General features: G+C 36.9%; 1 protein-coding gene across 1 annotated transcript in view; it reads left to right on the top strand.

The window, feature by feature from the left end:
• Window positions 1-23259, top strand: part of lgmn (legumain) — a 35849-nt gene extending 12590 nt beyond the window's left edge. Inside the window, exons 4-14 of the mRNA XM_057859943.1 lie at window positions 9401-9482; window positions 9553-9635; window positions 9722-9797; window positions 12170-12232; window positions 12306-12372; window positions 15296-15414; window positions 15502-15591; window positions 18380-18586; window positions 21374-21544; window positions 22992-23059; window positions 23149-23259. Of these exons, the coding sequence (XP_057715926.1) occupies window positions 9401-9482; window positions 9553-9635; window positions 9722-9797; window positions 12170-12232; window positions 12306-12372; window positions 15296-15414; window positions 15502-15591; window positions 18380-18586; window positions 21374-21544; window positions 22992-23059; window positions 23149-23191 (1069 nt within the window). The 3' untranslated portion in view covers window positions 23192-23259. The remainder of the gene's footprint in view (window positions 1-9400; window positions 9483-9552; window positions 9636-9721; window positions 9798-12169; window positions 12233-12305; window positions 12373-15295; window positions 15415-15501; window positions 15592-18379; window positions 18587-21373; window positions 21545-22991; window positions 23060-23148) is intronic.
• Window positions 23260-26211: the final 2952 nt, after the last annotated feature.

Here is a 26211-nt window from a genome sequence, read left to right as displayed (position 1 = left end):
AAAAATATATTTAAAAAAAGGCATGTCCGATATTTTTTTGCCGATTCCGATACTTTGAAAATGAGGTAATCGGATGCCGATCGATCGGGACATCTTTATAAGTAATTACTTTTCTCATCTTTGCAACGCCGTTACTGAGGATGTAAAGGCGCGCGTTACTTTGCATGACTACGTTGGTTGAATGACGCGAGAAAAGTCTGCGAGACACGGAGAGAGAAGAGCGGGAGTGGGTAGCCGACAGTCTACAAACCACAGCCACATGATGCTACGCTGGATATCACATGTATATGAACTAGATGCGAAATGACAGACTTGGCAGTGTTAGCAAATGTATAGAGAAGTAGATGCGAAATGATACACTTGCCGGAGTTAGTAAACAGCCGCCATCTTAAACCAGTACACTTCTCAGAAAAGCTCTGTTGTAGAGAACCTTCGTAGCGAACCTAAGTAACTTTTTATCTGAAATAATCCTAAATCGGTAAAATCTTCACTTGTATCTATTTAAATGATGAAACCGTTTTAAAACTTTCACGTGTAGAAAGTAGACAGAAGGGAACTAATGCAATAACGGGCGCAATTTTAACAACTTTGTTTGATTCACAACATTAAATATCTTCCAAACATAGCAAAGGTTACTATCTAGTTATCGCAATATCTACAATACCTCTGTTTCTAGTTACGTTTAGAGTAAAAAATTGGGCTAGGGCAACTGTCCCATAAACCCTTTGAACTTCACTTTTTTGTTGTTGTTTTTTTTTAAAGGGAAAAAAAACATGAAAAGTAAAACCAGTTACTTTGCCAAGTAACTAATTACTCTTACATTCAGGTAACTGAGTTACTAACTCAATTACTTTTTGGGAGAAGTAATTTGTAACTAATTACATTTTTAAATTAAGATTAACAACACTGGTCGTAACCCTGGGACAACCTGTATAAGTTGAAGGCCCAACCGAACTAAACAAAAAGTGCAACCTATAGTCTGGAAAATAGAGTACATTAAAAAAAAAAAAAACACACACACACACACATACAAGAAAAATATTCCAAAAAGGTAATAACAGTAAATGTTCTCCAAGTTCCATCGCTTAACTATCCTCTGCACATAGTTTTCTATCCCACTGTCTATTTGCAGCTAAAAAATAAATAATGCAGCCCATTTATCAGTTCTGTCAGCCTTTTTTTCCAGTGTGTCTTTCCTGTTTTTAGGGGCACTTAGCCAACTGATAAGCGAACACTGATAATAAAGCCACATTATATAACCCCTTAAACCAACCAGAAACTACAAAATTTTAAAATATGCATGCGTATATATCATCTGTAAGTGGAATATATTTTTGAGAGCCCTCAAACAGCTCTTTGTCATACACTTCTTTTTTTTATATATATATATATATATATCTTCTGACGCACTTAAAAAAGAAAAAGTAGGAGAAATGAAAGCAGGGCGGTTGAGATTAAACAGGCCATGTGTCAGTATTTTTTTTTTTTTTTTTTTTAAAGCAAGTATTTTCTTGCCGAGACAGCAAAATGTGACACAAACAAAATGATCTTTTTGAAAAGAGAAACACACCACTAATCATGTGAGTTCTTGTCTTTCCATGTTAATCATCACTTAACTTTTTATTTTTCCCTCGGTTGACTGTAGCAATTTTTAGGAGAGCCTAACCCTTGTGACGAAGCAATGTTATCGCCAGGGTTTATGCGGGTCATTAAAAAACATTAAAAGTCATTAAAATGATTTTGTCAAAATTCAGGCCTTAAAAAGCATTAAACTAAATATTCAAGACATTAAAAATATGTAAATCTGACAGTTAAATCCTAAAAAAAGGTTGTTTGTTTTTTACATAATTTATTAGTTGTCCGATATTATTGGATCAATATCGGTTTTGGACCAATATGCATGAAGCCTTCTGCCTTTGTTCAAGGGCTGGTCACAGCTCTGTACAGCAGTTATGCCTATTGACCATTAAATGTCTCCAAATTAAGATGCTTGGGGTTTGTTATATGTGCATACTAGGGATGCAACGATAGTTAAGTCACAGTTCGGTACGATTTTCGATACAAAGGACACGATTTTAAATTCGATTCAATACATTTAATGCTCGCAAACAAAAAATACAGTGTTTTATTTTGTTAACAAGCAAAAATAACAATGCCCTCATATAAGCATGCATTTTAGGGCATAATATTTATGTGCTTACGTTTTACTGTGCTGAGAACAATCTTTACTCTTTGTAAAGTGAGGCGGAGCACACTGTTGATTGCTACAGCTCTCTTAGCAGCTAGGTTTACCACATGAGCAAAATATCCTATTTGTGGTCCAGTTTGGGGGAGAAGGGAAGGGGGGCTTCTAGCAGGGAGGAGCTCTTTCTTTTTTTCAAGGCAAGGTGGACGGCTTTACCTGCGTGCCGGACAAAAAAAAGTTCGGAAAATACCATATTGGCCCGAATATAAGACAGTGTTTTTTGCATTGAAATAAGACTGAAAAAGTGAGGGTCGTCTTGTATTCGCAGTCTAGACATTATACCCATTCACAGCGCTAGATGGCGCCAGATATCTCTGTTCTGTCATGATAGATCTCAGCTACTCTCAAGTTTAACCAGTTTGCATTATTTTATTGCAGTGTTTTTCCTTATTCAGATTTGTTTCAAGACTACAGTTACAGTTAGAGATCACTTTGATGGTTAATGCAGTTAGTGCAATTTTGTTGTTTTATCACAATAGATTGGTTTACTTACATTTCAAAAACCAGAAGCCATTCATTTACGAATGTGATTGCACTTTAATTTACATATTTAAATGTTCAGATGTTAAGGTTTGAACGAGGCAAAATAACATGCTTTTTCTCTCAAATATATTGTGATAATCATTTGTTTCAGATGTACTGTAATTATTTTCTGTATAAAAATGAATTTGGTGTTCAAAAAGTCTTTTTTTCATACTTGAGTCTTGAAAAAGAGGGGGTCGTCTTATAATCAAGGCTGTCTTATATTCGGACCAATATCGGACCAATATCAATATCGGATCGAATGTTTTTGCGTATTCAATCGAAGAGGGCGTAGCGAACGGTTCAATATAAAACAGAGTATTGTTGCATCCTTAGTGAATACCATTAATGAGTTATAAACTCTTTACATACCTCATTCACTGTACTGAAGGTGTGTGCCTTTTTTGGTATTCTGAGCCAGAAGCACTATGTGAGCCATATGCGATATGGCAGTGCTTTTTGTACTTGCAGTTTATCCCAAAAATTTATGTTTGCACTATTTTGATTTCAAAAATAAATATAGTGGTGCAATATAGGCACTTTTTCCATAGCTTCAGTTGAAGTTGCTACATTTATCATTATTAAAGTATCCCGTAGGGCGTCACTATACAATTGGCCATATTATGTGAAGTCCACGACCGCCGATATCTGTATTGGATTTTTGGACAATACTGTGCTCAGAATTTGTGTGTGTGTTAAACTATCTGCTGTTGGGCATGGGCATTAAATCAGTTTGAAGTGGCATTAAAAAGCATTCAATGAGATTTGACCTGTAGAAAACCTTGATCTCATTAGGTGCCAGATGTCCAATTCATTTCTTTTTTTTACCTGGAGGGCTGGAGTGACGTGACTGGAAACTTGCACTTCCCACTTGTGCTTCCTGTTTCGTGACTACAGTAACAATAACTGATTTTTAAAAAGCAATCACTTTGCCTATTAATGTGAAGACCACAGCGGCGTGGCTTTTCAGCACTACAGCAGATGTTAACGCAACAAGGAAGAAGGCAACAGTCAAACTTGAGCGCACAGGAATGATGCTGGAGTCTTTGCAACCAGAAGCCAGAAAGGGAGGAGGAAAAAAAAAGTTCATTTTTAATTGTCTTGTCTCTAAATCACGTGTTGCGTGTTGCCTAATTTACTTCACAAAGGTCCGCTAACTTAAATGCTACGGATGCTAACGTATTTGCAATTCTCATAACAAATCGCTCACACGTAACTCCACAAACTGTAGCTCTAAACTTAATTACAAATGCATACACAAACATATATTAGCTGAAGCAACGTATAGCTTTATGTGGGCCAAACCAGAGCACAGCTATTCTTTCTCCATGTGAGACATCTGAGAGCTCCTGTTCGGAAACTTTATTGAACAACAGTCCAGCCAGACCCAACGCTGTCACCAGAGGGCAGCATATCCTCCACCACTAAACAAAATACAACACTTTTGGACTTGTGGGTAGTTATTTAGAATTTTTAAAGGGTAAATTCCGATTTACGTGGATATTCGGGTTACGTCACTAGTGTATGGACGGAACTCGTTCGTAACCCGGAAACTACCTGTATTCTCCTTTTCTTTTGTTTAGTGCTGCAACGATTAATCGATTAACTCGAGTATTTGATTAGAAAAAAAGATTCAAATTAAATTTTGCTGCTTCGAGTAGTCGTTTAATTAAAGTGGTGTTGTAATGGTTTGTTTTGAAAGTGTTTGCATTTAGTTTTATTGATTTGGGTGGATACACGGCCCTCTAGTCTACTTAATTTGACATGGCTGAATCAGTCTGCCCCCTGTTAAGACCAACATAAGCTAAGTTTTTATTTGAGTTTTTTTTATTAATGCATTCGTAATTTAGTTTATAGGTATATTTAGCCATTTTTTGTGGAAATATGTGTCTGAACCATTTGTTAAGAGCATTATAAAAAATTAAATAAATTTTAAAAAAATTGGCATTTTATAGCATTTAAGCTAGCGGACTTTTGCTACAGTGGGGAGAACAGTGTTCAGTGTTCTCCCCACTGTATGTAAGATAGCCAACTGTTCTTTTGTTGTACATAGATCCTCATTTATTTATTTATTTTTTAATACAGTTTGAGGCTCAGCTCAGGTATTTTAATTTTTTATGTTCCTTATCCGATTACTCGATTATTCGAACTAAATATTTATCGATTAATCGACAAATACTAAAATAATCGATAGCTGCAGCCCTACTCTTGTTTTATTAAAAATGTATTGTTTTTTTCTTTTTTAATATTAAAAGAATGAACGGGGGAATACAGACTTTTCCCCTATTTTCTTTGAAAAAAAATGTTTTTTAAAAATCTTTTTTAAAAATGTAAAAAAAAAAAAAAAAAAAATACAAATTAAAGCGATTTAAAATAATTGTTGCTATTAACCCTTTGTAGGGCATTCATTGAACTCACCCGCTGCCATTGATAGCACTAGATGTCCAATTGTGACTGGGAAAGGCTGGCAGCGATCCCAGACAAAATAGATTGGACGTCTAGCGCCGTCAATGGCCCTGAAAGGAGAGGATATATGACCAGTCCTCCCTGTTTACCGGTACATGAATTGGACGTGTATCGTTGTCAGTTGCAGAAGTTAAATGCTAGGAAATTAAAAAAACCAAAATATTTAGATTACTATAGACGATCATAACCAGAGTTTGTTTTTATTCATTTTAGAATGATTACTAATATTCTATTGATTAATGAATTCATTAATGAAAAAAAATATGTATATATTTTTTTAAATGATAAATAATTTAAAAAAACAAAACAAAAACAAAAAAAAACAACAACAGATTTTAGGTCTTGTTGGACACATTTATATACTGTATATTTGTTAGTGTGTGACAAAAAAATCGAAATGCTGATATATCGTGATACTTTGTATCCCAAAGGTTATCGATATACTCCTGTCAAGAATCAAGATATCGTTTTAAAAAAGTGTCAGTGTTGGAAAAAGAAGAAAAAAAAGAGAAACCATCAAGTTGCTACCAAAATCTTCCACCATAATAGCGTCTCAGTTAACTCTAAGGCTGTCATTGATGGTGCTCGACGCCCAATCCATTTAGACTGGTAACGTTAGTTCATTCAAAACCAGAACATTCACAGTCATTCGGTCCAATTTTCGGGGCATTTACAGGTCACTTGCTGTTCATTTTACAGCATTTACAGGTCATTCCCTGTTGAGTTGGAGTCACTGCCCATTCATTTGGGTGATTCCCAGGTCACTTCCTGTTCTGTAACTCAAAATTAACAGGAAGTGACCCATAAAATACCCCAAAATCAACGCGAAGTAACTGAAAATGAACAGGTAAATGACCTTAAATGGCCCGAAATTACCTCATTGCCTGGCATTGGCTGCCACTGATGGCCATAGACGTTCAATCTGTTTGAAGTGGGAGGGATGACATTCGTTCATTCGTTGCCACCTTCCCAGTTCAAATGGATTGGACGTCTACTAGTGAAACTCATTCCAATTCACAGCAGAAACTTTTTTTCTGTTTATTAGTAGTTTTTAGAAAATCCTAGAATGATTTCTTGACCAATGTTTCGATAATCGTTGTATCACCATATTGTCAGATCGTTATCGTGAGCTTTGTATCGCAAATTGTATTGTATCGTGAGGTACCAAGAGGTTCCCACTCCTATATATTTGTATACAAAAATGTTTTTGTTGTAGCCTACAAGACCCAAAATGTGACGTCCACAAACATGAGCGCCAAGTCTCAATTCATCTATCCATCCATTATCCATCGCTTAATCCGGGGTTGGGTCACGGGGGCAGCAGCTATAGCAGGGAAGCCCAGACTCTCCCCAGCTACTTCAACCGAATCCTCCGGCGGGATCCCAAGGCAATCCCTCGCTCACTTGCCCTAGGCACTTGCTATGACGTCACACAGAGGCCATTTGGAGGGCGGAGGGAAAGTGGGCGGAGTGGGAGTGAATGACGTAAATGAAACACTACTTCCCTCGTTCACTCACAGGCAAGAAAATCATGGAACAACCACAAGGTGTTGGAGTAGCGCTATACTGCCTATTCCAAATCAGTGACGCCTCCAGAAATTCTTCATAGGGGTGGCCAAATGGGGCGACTTAAAACCCTGGGGTGGCACACCAAAAAATAAAAGCTATAATTTCAGATTTTTACTGTGCTGTAGTGATAAACAGGCCAGTAGAAAACTGTCAAAAAAGACTTCAGGACACGCTTACTAATATACTTAGGTTGATTGTGTTATTTTGTATACTGTTATATTGTGTTAATGTAAATCAGACATGTCCAGAGTCCGGCCCGGGGGCCAAATGCGGCCCGTGGTCAAATTTCATCCGGCCCCAGCCTCTGTCATAAAATCAATAACGTCTGGCCCGCACACAGACTTATAAATTGGTCAGTAGTACTGCTACCAGCATATTAAGTAGCTTACACACTAAACGCTGCTCCTCATTTACCCACTAAAGGGCAGCAGCACTCTAAGCAACATTACTCGTTTTACCCTTTACTCCCAATTTTCTAAAATGGCAACAATCAACAACAAAAAGTTGACTGCGACGGCCGACGCTTCAAGGATAGGTGGAAATTGGACTATTTCTTCATTAAAATACGCAACAGCTGTGTCTGCCTCATTTGCAAAGAGACAGTCACTGTTTTTAAAAAGTTCAATGTGAGGCAGTATTACCATAAGACACGCTGACATGTACGACAAGATTACAGGGAAGATACGTAGCGAGAAATTGAAGCAACTTGAAGCTAGTTTAATTTCACAGCAGAAGTATTTCGCAAGAGCCCGAGAATCAAAAGAATGCCACAAAGGCTAGTTGCGAGATTGTTGAAATCATTAATTAAAAAAGTAAATAAAAAAGAAAATGTGACACACACAATGGCTTGCTAAAATTTGCTTAAATATATTGTTCTACGTAAAGGACATCAGCCAAGGTCGGCCCCCCTCATTTTTACCACACCAAATCTGGCCCCCTTTGCAAAAAGTTTGGACATTCCTGATGTAAATATAGTCCATAATAGTCCAGTCAACATTTCGAGTTCCGCGGCTACTACAATCTGACATTATACTGGCGAGTGGGGTGGCCAACAAATTTATTGGGGGGAGCCTTGGCCAGGTTTAGCCACCCCCTGTTGGCACCCTTGTTCCAAATCACACAAAATATACGGCGAATCATGTTAATAAGACTGAGACATACCGTATTTTTCGGACTACAAGTCGCTCCTGAGTATAAGTCGATCCAGCCATAAAATGCCCAACGAAGAGAAAAAAAACATATACAAGTCGCACCGGAGTATAAGTCGAATTTTGGGGGGAAATTTACTTGATAAAATCCAACACATAGAACAGACATGTCATCTTGAAAGGCAATTTAATATAAAAATACAACAGAGAACAACACGCTAAATAAATATACAGTGTACAGTGCATGAACAACGAAATGGGAATATACTGTCCTACGCTACAGCTCGGTCCTGGCTGTACAGCGAACTCCCAAAAGACAATGCTGGACGTCCGTATAATTTGCTGAATCAATTTGGTCTTCGATAGAAAACAGGTTCGCATCAACGTAAATAAATGGTAATTAGGTACTATTAGTAATAAGTAACAGGTTAGCATGCGTTCGCTATCATTAGCACATCGTTCAAACAACCACACAACTGGCTCTAAGTGTCCAATCGCGGGTGGAAAACACACAACAACAGAAAAGATGATACACGCAGGCGTTGCCTCTGTAGAGATGATTTAAAAGCATAAACAATGAAAGTAGGTTCGCATCCGTCTATTCTCTCTAGCTAACTCACTCACTCACTCAGAGCTACGTAGCTGTCCGTCTTCTTCTGGCATGTCACGTAAACAAGTGCGAGTGCGCCTTCACGTGGGCGTGAAAGCGCCACAAACTAAATGCATCCATTTCAAGATAAAAAAGTCAATAATACAATTGAACATACACTGCCAAAGGCAGAACGCGAACGTGGCCATAGCTATAAGGAGTTATTCAGATAACTATAGCATAAGAACATGCTAACAACTTTACAAAACCATCAGTGTCACTGCAAAACACCAAAATAACATGTGAAATTATATCATAATGTGTTAATAATTCCACACATAAGTCGCTCCTGAGTATAAGTCGCACCCCCAGCCAAAATATGAAAAAAAACGCGACTTATAGTCCGAAAAATACGGTATGTTGTTTAAACACATTTAACCTAGTTCCAATTCCTCCCAACGCCATTTGATGGACAAACCATTCCTTTCGTTAAAAGCAAAATAGATAAGGCGAGCGAAATAGAAAAATCAATGACAAAAATTGTCAGTTTTTTCCTTTTGTTTCTTTTTATGACAAAAGTGAAAGTCAGTAAGTTACTTTTGATTTATTCATTTCTCTTAATATTTATTATTATTTTAACTATATTTTTTATCATTTCAAGGGTCAATAAATAAAATGATAAATTCATACAGTGTTAATAAAACCAAAATGAATTACCCCATTCTATTAACGTCAAATGTCCAATTCATTTAAACTGGGAATACAACGCTCATTTTAACCGCCAATGAGCCCCGGGAGGGCTGGCAACGATCGCGAGCGGTCACGAATAATTTTGATCAATGTTTTTTTTCCCACTTGCAGGAACCCCACACCAGGCATCTTGATCAACAGGCCCAACGGTAGCGACGTGTACAACGGTGTCCCCAAGGACTACACTTATCAAGCAAGTGGAGTATAAATGGCATGCTAGCCACATTTTGGCAGCTTTTCTCTGACCACGTTGTCTTGCGCAGGCTGTTACTCCGGAAAACTTCCTGGCCGTGCTGAGAGGCAACGCCTCCCAAGTGAAAGGAGGCTCTGGAAAAGTCATAGAGAGGCCAGTGGCAACTCTGCCATTCATCTGTTTGCTCGATTTTCTTGTCAGATAAACACATCAACATTTTTATCTTTGGGTTCCAACAGTGGCCCCAACGACCACATCTTTGTTTACTTCACTGACCATGGAGCGCCCGGAATTTTAGCTTTCCCCGCTGGAGAGGTTGGAACACTTTTTAACTTATTATTTAACTTATAATTTGTATTGGCCCGAATCTAAGACTGTGTTTTTTGCATTGAAATAAGACTGGAAAAGTGGGAGTCGTCTTATATTCGGGGTGTAGACATTATACCCATTCATGACGCTAGATGGCGCCAGATATCATTGAAGCGAATGCTGAACTTGAGGCGTAATGTTCTGTCATGACAGATCTCAGCTTCTCTTAAGTTTAACTAGCATTATACTTGCATTATTTTATTGCAATGATTTTCCTTATTTAGATTTCTTTCAAGACTACAGTTAGTTAGACCTGACTTTGATGGTTAATGCATTTATTGCAATTTTGTTGTTATATCACAATAGATTGGTTTATTTACATTTCAAAAACTAGAAGCCAGTCATTTACAAATGTGATTGCACTTTAGTTTTACATATTTAAATGCTCAGATATTAAGATTTGAATGAGGCAAAATAACATGCTTTTTCTCTCAAATATATTGCTATAATCGTTTGTTTCAGATGTACTGTAATTATTTTCTGTATAAAAATTAATTTGGTGTTCAAAAAGTCTTTTATTCAAACTTCTTTAAAAAGAGGGGGTCATCTTATAATCAGGGCCGTCTTATATTTGGGTCGATACAGTTTTATTATCATTAAACTTGTTATTTGCACGCATTTTTTTTCTTACATTAACACATACTATGATAAGTGTTAAACAAAAACCAACCAAAAAGAAATATTTTAATACATTTTTATTTGGGGTTGGGCTCAATTCAAGAAATTAATCTAATGAATTGATGATTTTGTAATGAATTATTCTTGATTAAAGTTATTTTAACTGCACAATACTAGTTGTCTCCATAATATATTTTTAAAGGTTTAAATAAATCTTGGTGAAAGGGTGAAGACAATATACACAGGCGTGAGTATCTTTCATTCTTGAATTGTTGAGACAAAAGTTTTTGATCAGATTTACATATGCAACTATTAAAAGTAAATATCCCTGCCCATATTTGAAAAGTTATAAAGCATAAAGTGCTTTTTTTAACAGTATTGCAACTAGGGCTGTCCCTAACGACTAATTTTCTCCCGATTAGTCAGCCGACTATTTTTACGATTAGTCGACTAATCTAATAATAATTTTTTTTTTTTTTTTTTTTTAACTAATTTAGCAATGAAATTTTTGTTGACGCTTATCAATTCACAAAAAACATATTGGAACACTCAAATTATTTATTAAAGTACAAATAAACACGTAAATAACAATAATAAATCACAAATAAACAATGAGTTCAAATGCTGATAGAATTAATTAGTGTAGCATCCCGATTGAAAAGATGGTCTCTTAAACTGATGGTTTACAACTTTTATTCCATCCTTGATGTAAACACACTGTAAGAGCTATGGTGCACACAAATAAAGCAACACAATTAGAAATTAACAAAAACTTTTCACCTTTTTCCTTTTAAACCTTATTTATATATCAATGAATTGCCTATATGAATTGCCTTTACCTTAATTTATTACCTTATCATTGACAATCTCTCCCTTGAGTGCAATCACTGTATATACTGTATATATTTATGACCTTTTAACCTTATATAATTTTCTATACCATAAAATAAACCATAACATGAAATAAACCTGTCAATTAGCATTAAGAACAATACTAATAGCACTTTTAGGCCCATTGTCAATGAAACATTATTATGTAGTAAGGCGACAGCACCCTCTGGTGTACAAAAAATGGAAAAAAAAAAATTACAAACTGCGTGAAGGCGCTTGAGGTGTTTATTCACGGCCGACGTGCAGCCAAGCTTGGCATTGAAGAGACAGGACAGAAGAGTGTACTCTCTTTTGTTTCTTTGAAATAAGGCAATGTTTTGGACACTCTGGTGAGCTTTTTTTTGGCTTTGTGCCGCTTTCCCCGCTTGCAAACAGAGCATCCGACATTCTAACTTTCCACGCATACATTTTTTTAACCCTTCATTAACCGTCGACGGGATGTTGTGCTCGTCGACGGATTTACGTCATCGATGACGTCGACTATGTCGACTAGTCGGGACAGCTCTAATTGCAACTGTTTGTTTTTTAACTATAATCAATAAATTGAGTAATATATTTTTTGAATGATTTGTCCTTGATTATATTTCATTTTTCGAAAATGATAAATGTGAAAGAAACCTATAGCTTTGGGACCCTTGTGAGGAGTAGTACAGACAATGAATGAATGCTTTTAAAAAAAAAAACTATACAACATCAAATCTTTAATCAAATTTTTTTTTTTAAATAAAAGACATAATGAAATACGGCAACTAATGAATCCTAATTCGATCTAGATTATTCAAAACTTGTTGAAAATTCTTCTTTTTCAGCTGCACGTCAAAGATCTCCAGGAGACCATCCGGTACATGCACGAAAATAAGAAGTACAAGAAGGTGTGGAGCCTACCCAAAGCCTCTCATAATCCTTCATCACATCAACACTATTAAAACTTATTTTTTTCGTCAGATGGTGATCTATATCGAAGCGTGCGAATCTGGCTCAATGATGAAAGATCTGCCAGAGAACATTGATGGTGAGTGGAACAAAACTGAGAACCTCCATAGAACATTAACACTTTATGTATGAATTACGATTTTCTGTTTCGGTATTACATTCACATAGAGTAGGTGTCTTAAACTCTGGGCCAATTCCGGCCCACGGGACAATATTTTGCGGCCCCCATTTTACATCCAATTGTAGAATGTGTTGCCCGCACATATTTTGCCATGGACAATAAAAACAACTTTGGAATGAGGTAATTAACCCTTTAACACCTGGGCCTATTTTGTCCGAATTTGCATGCCTTTGATCTTGCCTTTATATTTCAAAGAAAAAATTGTTCACAATGTCCTGGTTGGGTCCCTTTTTTCAGGACACAATAACTTTCATGTCCAAACTGTTGTTTTCTTCACTAACCAATTAACATTGGTTAACATTAACAACACAAAAATCCAAATTTTTTTGTCAAAATTTGTAATATTGATGTCATAATGTAATATTGACAACCAAACATGCTCAGCGAAACCTTTTGAAGCTTGATAATATTTATTCATCTTGCTGGGATAAACATTCAACAGAAAAAAATAGACTGAATAGTTTTTTCTTTGATAATTCAACAGAAACCGCAAGTACATTGGGGCAAATAAGTATTTAGTCAAGTTCTCCCACTTGAAAATATTAGAGGCCTGTAATTGTCAGCATGGGTAAACCTCAGCCATGAGAGACAGAATGTGGAAGGGGAAAAAAAACAGAAAATCACATTGTTTGATTTTTAAAGAATTTATTTGCAAATCGTGGTGGAAAATAAGTATTTGGTCAATACCAAAAGTTCATCTCAATATTTTGTTATGTGCCCTTTGTTGGCAATAATGGAGGCCAAACGTTTTTTCTAACTCTTCACAAGCTTTTCACACACTGTTGCTGGTATTTTGGCCCATTCCTCCATGCAGATCTCCTCTAGAGCAGTGATGTTTTGGGGCTCTCGTTGGGCAACACGGACTTTCAACTGCCTCCACAGATTTTCTATGGGGTTGAGATCTGGAGACTGGCGAGGCCACTCCAGGACCTTGAAATGCTGCTTACGAAGCCACTCCTTTGTTGCCCTGGCTGTGTGTTTGGGATCATTGTCATGCTGAAAGACCCAGCCACGTCTCATCTTCAAAGCCCTTGCTGATGGAAGGAGATTTTCACTCAAATCTCTCGATACATGGCCCCATTCATTCTTTCCTTTACACAGATCAGTCGTCCTGGTCCCTTTGCAGAAAAACAGCCCCAAAGCATGATGGTTCCACCCCCATGCTTCACAGTGGGTATGGTGTTCTTCGGATGCAATTTAGTATTCTTTCTCCTCCAAACACGAGAACCTGTGTTTCTACCAAAAAGTTCCTTTTTGGTTCCATCTGACCATAACACATTCTCCCAGTCCTGTTCTGGATCATCCAAATGCTCTTTAGCGAACCGCAGACGGGCCTGGACGTGTACTGGCTTTAGCAGGGGGACACGTCTGGCAGTGCAGGATTTGAGTCCCTGGCGGCGCATTGTGTTACTGATAGTAGCCTTTGTTACTCTGGTCCCAGCTCTCTGTAGGTCATTCACTAGGTCCTCCCCTGTGGTTCTGGGATTTTCACTCACCGTTCTTATCATTTTGACGCCACAGGGTGCGATCTTGCATGGAGCCCCAGATCGAGGGAGATTATCAGTGGTCTTGTATGTCTTCCATTTTCTAATAATTGCTCCCACAGTTGATTTCCTTACCACAAGTGTTTTACCTATTGCAGATTCAGTCTTCTGAGCCTGGTGCAGGTCTACAATTTTGTCTCTGGTGTCCTTCGACAGCTCTTGGGTCTTGGCCATAGTGGATTTGGAGTGTGACTGACTGAGGTTGTGGACAGGTGTCTTTTATACAGATAATGAGTTAAAACAGGTGCCATTAATACAGGTAACGAGTGGAGCCTCGTTAGACCTCGTTAGAAGTTAGACCTCTTTGACAGCCAGAAAGCTTGCTTGTTTGTAGGTGACCAAATACTTATTTTCCACTCTAATTTGGAAATAAAATCTTTAAAAATCAAAAAATGTGATTTTCTGGGGTTTTTTCCACATTCTGTCTCTCATGGTTGAGGTTTACCCATGTTGACAATTACAGGCCTCTCTAATCTTTTCAAGTAGGAGAACTTGCACAATTGGTGGTTGACTTAATACTTATTTGCCCCACTGTATGCTCATCAGCGTTTATGTTTTTTTCTACATGCTATGGTCAAAACAGGTTATATACGGTATACCAACAGTGTAAAAAAAGCTACCGTGATTTTCGGACTTTAAGCCGGTACTTTTTTCCCTCTCATTTTGAATCATGCAGCTTAATAGTCCAGTGTGTCTTATTTGTTGATTTATTTGGGTTAATAGGAAACACTTTATTTGACGGCGCCGTCATAAGACCGTCTGTAATGCATGCTAGGTGGCATGTTGGACGACAACATTGTTGACAGCAGTGGAAGCAGAGGTTGACTGTCTCTCGCAAGAGGACCGTGATGGCTAAATGAAGCTTCTTGAAGCAATGAAGCTTTGCAGCCAATTGGATTAAACTTCATGGTGGTTCATTTGGGCTTATGACAGTCTTATGATGCCACTGTCAAATAAAGTCTTACCAGTTAATATCTTTTGGTGTGAATATCCTACAATACAGTGTGGACATCTGCAGCCGATAATCCAGTGCGGTTATATATGAACAAATGCCGTTTTCACATGAAAAATAACGTCAGTTATTTTGCTGAGTAACTAATTACTCTTACAATGAGCTAAGAGAGATACTAAGTCAATTACTTTTTGGTAGAAGTAATTTCTAACTGTAACCAATTACTTTTCTTAAGTAAGATTAACTAAACTGGTCTTCAATATCATTTTTCCAAGAATGATCATCTTTATACTGCCCTTATATATTATTATTTATTTTTTTGTAGTTTTTGCCACAACAGCTGCAAACGCGCACGAATCATCGTATGCTTGCTACTACGATGAAAAACGCGACACCTACCTGGGAGACTGGTACAGCGTCAACTGGATGGAAGACTCCGATGCCGTATGTGATCAGCTTTGACTGATGTTGACGACCATAAACGTCCAATCCCCGTCAGCGAGTTAAAACGAATCTTTTGTGACAATGCAGGAGGACCTGTCCAAGGAGACGCTGTTGAAACAGTTCCGAATCGTTCGGACTCACACCAACACCAGCCATGTGAAGCAGTTTGGAAATAAAGTGAGGCAGTGTGCCAAAAAAAAAAAAAAAAAAAATACTGTATTTTCTGGACTATCAAGTCGCACTTTTATATAGTTATCTGAAATACTGTTAATATTTTGCTAACAGATGTGTGTTTATTATTGGTTTCTGATAAATTTTTAAAAATGTCCGCCTAGAATGCGACTTATACTACAGTGCGACTTACAAATGTTTTTTTTCCCGTTTCGTTGTGCATTCTTTGGTTGGTGCGACTTATACTTGGGTGCGACTTGTTGTCTGAAAAATACAGTACAAAAATTCAGTACAGTACTTGAAAATGCAAAAAGAAAATACATTGGAATGTTTTCATGCTAGTCTCTCACTGACTTTAGGACACTTCCCTTTGAATTTGGGGCAATTATGGGTCACATCCTGTTGTTTTTTGCATCTGAGGATAAATTTAATGAGAGAAGATGACTTTTTTTTTTTCTTTTTGAGGGGTTCTTAACCCAGCAGACAGCTATTCAATTTGAGACTTATGACCTTTAACCCCTTTATAGAGCAAGTTCCCATTTTTTGTCATAAAAAAAAAACACACATATACAGTATAGGGTTGTTCCGATCATGTTTTTTTTGCTCCTGATCCGATTCCGATCGTTTTAGTTTGAGTATCTGCCAATCCCGATATTTCCTGATCCGATTGCTTTTTTTTTTTTGCTTCCGATTCAATTCCAATCATTCCCAATAAATTTTCCCGATCATATACATTTTGGCAATGCATTAAGAAAAAAATGAATAAAACTCGGACGAATATATACATTCAACATACAGTACATAAGTACTGTATTTGTTTATTATGACAATAAATCCTCAAGATGGCATTTACATTATTAAGTCTTTCTGTGAGAGGGATCCACAGATAGAAAGACTTGTGACTGTATATTGTGACTAAATATTGCCATCTAGTGTATTTGTTGAGCTTTCAGTAAATGATACTGCAGCCATGCACCAATGCATGATGGGAAGTGGAACCATGATGGGAAGTAAAACCATGACTGCGTCGTGCTACCAATGGATATATCTTCTCTGCTTTGGGAAATAACTTAAGGTGTTAAGACAAAGATCAGTTGCCACCTTGCTTCCCCACATTGCTTCCCATGGTATTTCTAATCATAGGGAGGGGGATAGCAAGGTTTTAGCTAATTGAAGAGAGGCTCCAAAGGCTGCCAAAATTCACTCATTTTGTGCTGTCTTTTATCTCTATATAGGTAAAACGGCGTCATTACAGATTGAGCGCGACAACGAGTGAGAGGGTCGTGCTACGCATATATTAATACTGTTAAATATTTTAACGTGACACATTTTTTAATAAGATAATTGCCGTCGTTATCGGGATAATTTTGATAACCCTTACCTTAAACCTAAATTAAAGACTCTGGATGAGTGTAACATATTATGTCTGTAACGTTAAATACAATTAGAAAACGATGTAATTAAAACATATATATATTAAAAAAAGGCATGGCCGATATGTTTTTGCCGATTCCGATACTTTGAAAATGACGTGATCGGACCTGATCGATCGGCATCCCAATCGATTGGGACATCTTATTATTAGTTGCTTTTTTTTTTTTTTATATATATATTTTTAAATGCACATTTAAAATCATAGAACGTTAATTAAATTAACCCTGAGTCCTATGATCACGCTACCGTGATAAGTCCTGTAAAAATTAAACCATTTCATATAGAGTGCTACCGTCAATATTATCAATCAATCAATCAAATTTATTTATAGAGCCCTTTACAAAACCCGAAAGGCCCTCAAAGTGCTTTACAACAAAACATGGCTCAAGATAAATAAAAGGCAGGAAAATATTATACAATGACATTTAAAAGAAATAAAATAAAACAAGAAATAAGACAAAAAATAAAACAAAGACGGCGCATCGCGATAAAAGTCCAGCAAATAAAACAATAAAACCGATAAAATCCAAAAACATTAAAAAACCCTTAAGCAAATAAAACCAGGCTATCCTAATCTGTGTGAAAGGCGAGTCTAAAAAGGCGTGTTTTTAGCCGAGACCTAAAAAGACCTACATTCGTGGTGGTGCGGATTACTCAAAAGGTTGGATTTCAAACTTTCTCCCAGTTTTATTTGGCACCAAAAGACCACGGAAAGCGGAGATATAATCGTTTTGATAAACAATAAAACGATATACAACAATACAATTGTTCTGCTCGCGTGTACACTAGAGGGCACACATGCTCTTGGGTCGGCTTTCCGCTTCATTTCTCTATATTATTGTAGTAGGAAATCGATGATTTTGGTGTATTTTTTGGCCTAATATAGTAAAGTAATAGGTGATAGTGTAATAATAACTGTTCATATTCAGTTATGCTGGGGAAAAATATACCAAACAAGATACCTAGGGCATGTTAAACATTTCTACATGGTATGTAGAGACAAAGGCCAAAAAACACCAAGAAAGACACAGGACCTTAAAAAGAGGTGGTTAAAATGAATTATAACAGAAATAAACTCTGGTTACATCTCCAAGTAACACACTAAAGTAGTTTTTTTTCCCCCCGATAGATAAACATCCAATTAATTTAAACTGGGATTATTAACCGTGAATGCTTATATTCCAGTTCCATTTACGGCGCAAAGACACCCAATCTATTTTGACTGGGAGAGGGTGAATTAGCCAATGAGTTAAATGATTCTAAAGTGTTAAATGTGTGCTTTTTTTTAATTTTTTTTTTTAATGGAATTTACCCCATAATGACTACATCATTCATTTGCACTTGTCCTACTCGCCCTCAGACTCTGGCCCACATGAAGGTGGCGGCCTTCCAGGGGACGCGCAAAAGCGGGGCCGTACCCGCTCAGGCCCCGCTTCCTCCCATCGCCGAGCTAGACCTGACACCCAGTCCGGACGTTCCCCTGGCTATCCTCAAGCGGAAGCTGATGGCGTCCAATGACATTGGCACCGCCCGCAACCTCCTCTCCGAAATCGATTCACACTTCAAGGTAGGGCTACCGCGATTAATTCACCAACTATCAAGTTTGTCGATGAATTGTCCAGTGACATTGTTGACCTAGAATATGTCCAAATAATCTTTCTTGAGCCTCTTACGCATTACCATTAACAGTGATACACATCCAATCCATTTGGATGGACTGTGAAAGCGGTCAGCGATAGAACAATCTTAAACATGATGATTTAATGTCACCCATCCCAGTTAAAATTAATTTATTACTTTCAATGACACCCCCAACCCCCCCCCCCCCCCCCCCCCCCAAAAAAAAAAAAAATCATAAACTTAACAAATTGGCTGCCATTGATGGCGACAGATGTCCAATCCATTTTGATTGGGCTGCCATCCTCTCCCACTCAAAATGGATTGGACGTCTGCAATTGTGGCAACGGAATTCAAATGTTGCATTAATGTCACCCTGACGTACACTCGTCTTTCCATTCCGTCCAAAAATGTAAACAATTGTTTTTTATTGTCATTAAAAACAAATGCAAGATAAAAAAAAAACCGATACCGCATGTGTCGGAGTATAATTTGCATCTGCCAGAAAATGCACAATAAAGAGGAAAAAAATACAAGTCGCACAGGAGTATAAGCAGGGGTGAAAGTGGTTAGAATTTCTTGCCGGAACTCGAAGGTCGCCACGGAGCCAGAAATTTTATAATTTATTTGTTTGATTTTTTTTTTGGGGGGGGGGGGGGGGGGGTCAAAACTACTGAAATGCAAAGAAAACTGTTTTGGTCAGTTATTTCTGTAACACATACAAAAACTGATTTTCATTCAAAATTGTATTTTTTTTCAATTATTTGCAGAATAAAAGTTAACAAAAATAGCTATAACCCCAACCTCTATCTCCTAATTTTTATTTTCCCTCATTTCCTCACATACTAAATGCCAAATCTCAATTTTAACTACTTAAGAACATAGGATGTATATTAAATTTGAACATAATGTAAACATTTACTTTTTGTTGTGTTTTTTAATAATAAAGATATAAGTAACATACATTCAGAAAAATAAGTATAAATGACTTATATTATGCAGAGTTAAATGGAATATATTTTGAAGATGGCGCAAACATTGACTTTTTTAAATCAAAGGGAAATGAATAAGTAGCCTAACATAAATGAACAAATATAAGTCCAAAGTGCACATTGACAGCTAAGATTTTCTGAACCTCTCAATCAGAGCAAATAAAACTAAATATGATAAATAAGCCACCTTTACTCTTTCCTTGCTCTTAAAGATCCCTTTTCTGTTGCATTGCCCTTTTTTTTTTTTTTTTTTGCTGTTCCATAAAACATGCGCATTTGAACCTATCATAGCTAACAATCTCTGGTGATTACATGTCAGTATGTCAGCCAATTGAACGGATAAATGAGTCCATGATAAATGAGTAGACGTTTCTGGGTTATACTGTCCTACTGTGTTGGTCCTCATTATAGTAGAGAAGACGGCGTAAATATAATCTGCACAAATAAACTGTAACCTGATCAACTCACAGCCTTAAAGGGTTACATTACGTCTGAAACTCGTTCGGTACGCCTCCGTTCCGAACCGAGCACCACGTACCGAAACGGTTCAATACAAATACATGTACCGTTACACCCTTAATATATATATATATATATGTGTGTATATATATATATATGTATATATATATATATATATATATATATATATATATATATATATTAGGGCTGTCAAAATTATCGCGTTAACGCGCGGTAATTCATTTTTTAAATTAATCACGTTAAAATATTTGACGCAATTAACGCACATGTCCCGCTCAGACAGTATTCTGCCTTTTGGTAAGTTTTACAGCAAGTTTTTTTGTGCTGTCTAACAGCGAACTCTTGTGGTCGCTTTACGACATGGTTTATTGCTTTCTTGCCAGTTCAATATGGCTGCACGACGTCTCGGGCTAACGCCTACGTTGTAATGTTGTGCTTACATGATCCTTGGACAAGATTTGTCCGTAAGTATGGTTGTTGTAAAGAATGTACATATTATGTTAGTAAGCGAAATGTTATATTTTTTGTATGAGATGCTTTTTGTTTATGTTTAGTGAACCTGTATAGCGTGCTAAGCTAACGTTGTTGCTAATGCAATGCTTGTGTACTTTTTTTCTGTAGTTTCACTACGGTCTAAAGAGGACAGTGGTTTGAGGTCATTTTATTAATAAATCAGATGAAAAAGGAAGAAGTCTGATTATTAAGGCGTCGTTCACTAGCTGTCTAGCTTTGGAAAAAGTAGACGCTTCGGAGTGAGGACAGCATAGACAGATTTAAATGACAGTAGAGTGAAATGCCCACTACAGTCCTTATGTACCGTATGTTGAATGTATATATCCATCTTGTGTCTTATCTTTCCATTCCAACAAATTATTTTACAGAATATATATATAATTTACAGAAAAATATGGCATATTTTATAGATGGTTGGAATTGTGATTAGTTGCGATTAATTACGATTAATTAATTTTTAAACTGTAATTAACTCAATTAAAAATTTTAATCGTTTGACAGCCCTAATATATATATTAGGCCTGATCGAGATTCTTGAATTGTACTTGAAGTTCACTCAAAGAGGCCTATATAACTTTAATTTATTCAAAGTGTGCCTGCTCCGTGTCGATAGAAAAATTCAGTTTTATTAAAAAAAAAAAGAAAGAAAAAAATATTATACCCATACAACCAAATACACAAGCCCTACTTCAAGGTCAACGTGTGACTGTGAAGCAGACTTTGTTAGGTAAACAAACTTTGTGTGTGTATAGGTAAGGGAAATGCTGGCGGCGACTACGCGCCAGATCGCCGAGAGGGTGACGGGCGACAGTTCCCAGGCCGAGCAGGTGATCAACGAGAGGCGGGACCTGACCCAACACCAGTGCTATCGGAGCGCCGTGGACCACTACAAAAGCAACTGCTTCAACTGGAACAAAGCTAAGGTACGCCAAAAGCAGCAGCACAACAAATTCTCTACAGTATTGGGAAGTCTATTTTTTTTTCAAAATGTCATATATTTTTAGAATTTATCCAGAACTGTCCAAACTATCCAACTGTTCATTTGGTCAGCTAAACAAGCTTCAGAGGTTACTTGAAATCAAACATGATCATAAGCTAAAATTTAGCCAACACACATATTTGATTTTTTTCTTTATCCCACTATTTTTAGAAATAAAGAACTTTTCAAATATAAGTTAACTGTAATTCAAGTATTTGAGAGCAATTGTACTCATTTTTAGTAATAAACAGTCAATTGGGTTTGAGTCATAGGGAACTCGAGTCGACTCCTATCGTAAATTTGATGTCTTGCACCATGACTCGGACTTGAAGGAAAAAAAAAAAAAACGCACACTCTGACTCGACTCGCAGGGTTAAAAATTATTATGAGTACACCTCCGCATAAGATTGTGTCATTTTTAATATTACAGAAAAAAAGTAATATTGATCAATTTACAATAAAGTAAAACTTTATAAACGTTGTTTTGTGTGAAGCAGAAAAGACATAAAGAGCATCAATTTGCCTGAATAAAAAAAAAAGTCACATCCAAACTGTGAAAATATACTCAATTTTTTGGCCATTTGATTCTAAAAAATAAAATGTAATAAAATCAACAAAAAATAATACATTTAAATTGATTAGCAAAATTAACTAATGAGGACTAGGGCTGCAGCTATCAAATAATTTAGTAAAAAAATTTTTAGATAAAGCGCAACTATAAATATACATGAGAAAACAAGACATTTCACTATAAAATTTTAAAAAATCACACACACACACACGTGACATCAGTGCGTTGTCCCGCATTAAAAGTAGTCCGGGCAAAACGTGGTTCTTGGAGCTGGAAAAATTAAACGATACCTCGAGGCGAACAAAATTATTCTGATCAATTTTTAAACTCGAGTTACTCGAGTATTGATTTCAGCTCTAATGAGGACAATATGCCAAACAATTTGACCGAAAAACAAAAATTAATTGTCAGTCAGATCAGAGATACTCGTGCATTTGTCTGCGAATAACTCATTGGCTGCAATTCATGATGATAGATGAACCACAATTGTTTAAAAAAATCAGCCATTTTTTACACGGAACACACTCTTAACTTTGGCAAATTACTACGTACAACACAGAAAGTAACGAGCTGCTGTTCAAATGGCTTTAATGTTTTTTTATGAATTAACTCAAAGACTTCTATTACAGTCATAGATGTCCAATCCATTTTAACGAGGAGGGGTTAGCAGGAATCAAACGATCATCTATCACCGTCGACGGCACGGGAGCATTTATTGATATTTAAACATTTCATATATCTTCTACCTTCTATTTTCAAGGAAAATAATCATTGCTTTTATTTAAATTTCTCAGTCATGCAATGCTTTTTATGTTTATAGTACGAGTACGCGTTGAGACATCTGTACGCTCTGGTCAACTTGTGCGAGAGAGGCTATACCGCAAACAGGTAACTGGAATATTATTTTTAAGATATGAGAAATAATATAAACGAAGAGAGGCAGATTTCTTATGTTGTTGTTTTCGTGTGTTGTCTAGCATCCAGATGGCCATGGACTCTGTGTGCTTCTTCAGCAAGTGAACAACACCCCCAAAACATCAAAGTTGCTTTTTTTTTTTTAACACGCTATTAACACTTTTTATGTTTGTCTCCGAATGTTTGATATTAATGAGTTGCACTATTGAAAGGTTTCTGAATGATTTTTTTTTTAATGATTGTGTGGTTTTAAGGAAAAATTTGGTTTTTATTTGTGCAAATGTGTTTTGCTATGAGCTTTATTTGTGTGACGGTGATGAATGTTTACTGACACTTCAATAAAAAGGTGACTGACCAAAATTAAAGCTCAGTTTTTTGTGGTGTACTGTAGCGCGTAGGTTTGGTTTCAACTTTGGTAGGGACGATATTACCGTAATGCACATAATGTAAACAATGATCCAAATAAGGGACGGCTAGCTTGACTTCGTTGTTCCTTGTCGAGGCTGGCCTGACCGCAGTAGTTTTGCAGGTTAGCAAGTTTAATGTTATGCTAACTCTGATGCAGGTATGACTTTCAATAGCAAAATTAGTGGTGTTTCCCCCACTCCCACAACATTGACGTCTTTTTACTTGCCTGGCACGGCCAGACTGTTCTCCCTGTATTTTTCAAACACTGAGAGAAAAGTCTGGGAACCAGCCCATTAACGGCCTCTCGAGCAGGTACAAAATCAATCGACAAATCAGATTCGTTTATATGCGTGATGTGTTCTTAACGAGCAACGTCACTCTTGCGCGTCGGAAGTCGTCTCCACAACAACACAGGTGGTGAACAGGAGAGCCGAGAATATGTTCCAATCCACGGTAAAATCAGTTTTAAATTACCAAAAACACATCGACACGAGTCATTGACAACAGTCTGTCTCACGCTAGCCAATCTTCGCTCTCCTCGTATGTTTACTTCCGCACGCAAGTCCCTCGTCCTGCCCTCGTCGTTTTACTAACGTCACGTCTGCCTGTCGCTGATTGGTCCACTCCGCTGTCTGTTTGCTGTGGCTTGCTCCGCCCTGGAAATTGTATCCGCTGAATGGTGGCCAGACTAAATAGCTGGAACAGCGGTGAGACTGGTGTACCAGGCAATATTCTTACATGACTTACAGTGGCTGCTGCTGGCCGAAAAAAAACTTCTAATATCCCTCCTCTTCGAAGGGGGCGGAGGAAGCAGCATGTTGTTGACATTAATTTTTTGGGATGTGTGAGTATGTGTATGTTTTTGTGGTGGGACGGAGGGCTTCAAGTCATCAGCCAGCCAAACGTTTGTTGGGGGGGAGGAATGGACTGGCACATTCCGCAAGTGAAAAGGGATAAATGTAAGTCTGAACATAATGAAAATATTTCACTTCATAATGGTAGGGTCTATTCTATCATTACAGCATGGGTAGACAATCTAAATTACCTATATAACTGAACTCCTCATGTAATGCAACTAAGGTTGCTTAAAAGTTGGTGGGGACAATTTGAGAACCCTGAAAAGTTGGCAGTGTTATGTCCCTACTGTACCTATGCAAACCTACGCCCTTGGGTGTACTTAATCCACAGGGTAGGATGCAATTTTGTCAAGATTGATCAAAGATGAACAATTAGTATATCGCTCCCATCTACCAACACTGCTATATTACTATTATCAATATTTCTAAATGACTTGAAAACACTCAGGTGACTTGAAGTTCCGCTCTGAGACCCCCAATTTGGCCAACTTTCAAAATTGTCCGATATGCATGTGTGATACATCATTGGAAAGCTTAAAATCTCAATTTTCTGGGGAAAGAAACATTTTGAACAGGAGGGCATTTAAAAAAAAAAAATAACAGTGAAACCCTATCTGGAAGCGAGAGCATGAAAGAGCAGAATTGAAGACGCCATGACTTTAACGAGATATTATCGTGTACTTACCTTGTTTTGATCCAAAAACTCCATGTAGCGTGTATCACCGAGTGTCAAGACACAGCTGTGAATGTCCACAGCTGGATTTTGGGGGGATTGTATGGGTGAAACATGGTAATATAACAAGGGTCGCGATGCAGAAATCGCAGACATCAAGGAGTGTTTGAGATTTTCTTTTTCATATATTTACTCTTTTAAAAAAAAAATTTTTTTCAATTTTTTTTGTTTGGATCGATTATTTATCATCTAACCTATCGGAGAAAATGCGACAGTAACAAAAAAAAAAATTTACAATAAAGCGATAGTTATGAGGGGGATATCCGTGACTTTTTTTACAGACACCATTTTTTTTGTTTTAAACAAAATATTAGACATCCATTAATAATTCTAAGCTAAAATGACCGACATTTCGAATAATAAATAGAACTATTTTTATGGCTGGGTTGAAACAAAACCGGTTGCGCAACGTCTGTAAACAGGGGTTTCCAGAGTAAAACGGACAAATTAAAAATAGTTGGGGGGGGTGGTTATCGCGCCATGAATCTGCTATGTCTTGTCTGTGTTTTCCGCGATATATATAAATATATATATATATGTATATGTGTGTGTGTATGTATATGTGTGTGTGTGTGTGTGTGTGTGTATATATACTGTATATGGCAGAAAACACAAGACTGAAACAGCAGTTTCTGCTTTTGCAACCCTCTTTAAAATAAACTGATGTATTTTAAGCCAAAAGAACTGTTGTGTTTGACAGAACAATATGTCTATATGCTGCCATAGCAGATTTATGGCTCGCTAAGGCTCCGAACTACTTTTATTTTGTCTGTTTTACCCTGAAAACCCCCGTTTACAGACATCGCGCAACCGCTTTTGTTTCAACCTAGCCATAAAAAGAAGGTAAGTAATCGTATTTATTATTCGAAATGTCTGTCATTTTTAGCTTAGAATCATTCATTGATGTCTAATATTTAGTTTATAAAAATAAAAAAAAAAACTTGAAAAATTATTCCCTCTAATATTTTACACTTTTAAACAAATGACGTCACAATGAAAAATTGGGGTAAAAAAGTCAAGGATATCTACCACATAACTATCGTTTAATTGTATTTTTTTTGTTACTGTGACATTTTCCCCGATATCTTAGATGATAAATAATCGATCCAAACAAAGGAGAATTGAAA

The sequence above is a fragment of the Corythoichthys intestinalis genome, chromosome 15, assembly GCF_030265065.1.
Source record: "Corythoichthys intestinalis isolate RoL2023-P3 chromosome 15, ASM3026506v1, whole genome shotgun sequence".
Taxonomy (NCBI): domain Eukaryota; kingdom Metazoa; phylum Chordata; class Actinopteri; order Syngnathiformes; family Syngnathidae; genus Corythoichthys; species Corythoichthys intestinalis.
This window is presented reverse-complemented; position numbering and strand designations above follow the sequence as displayed.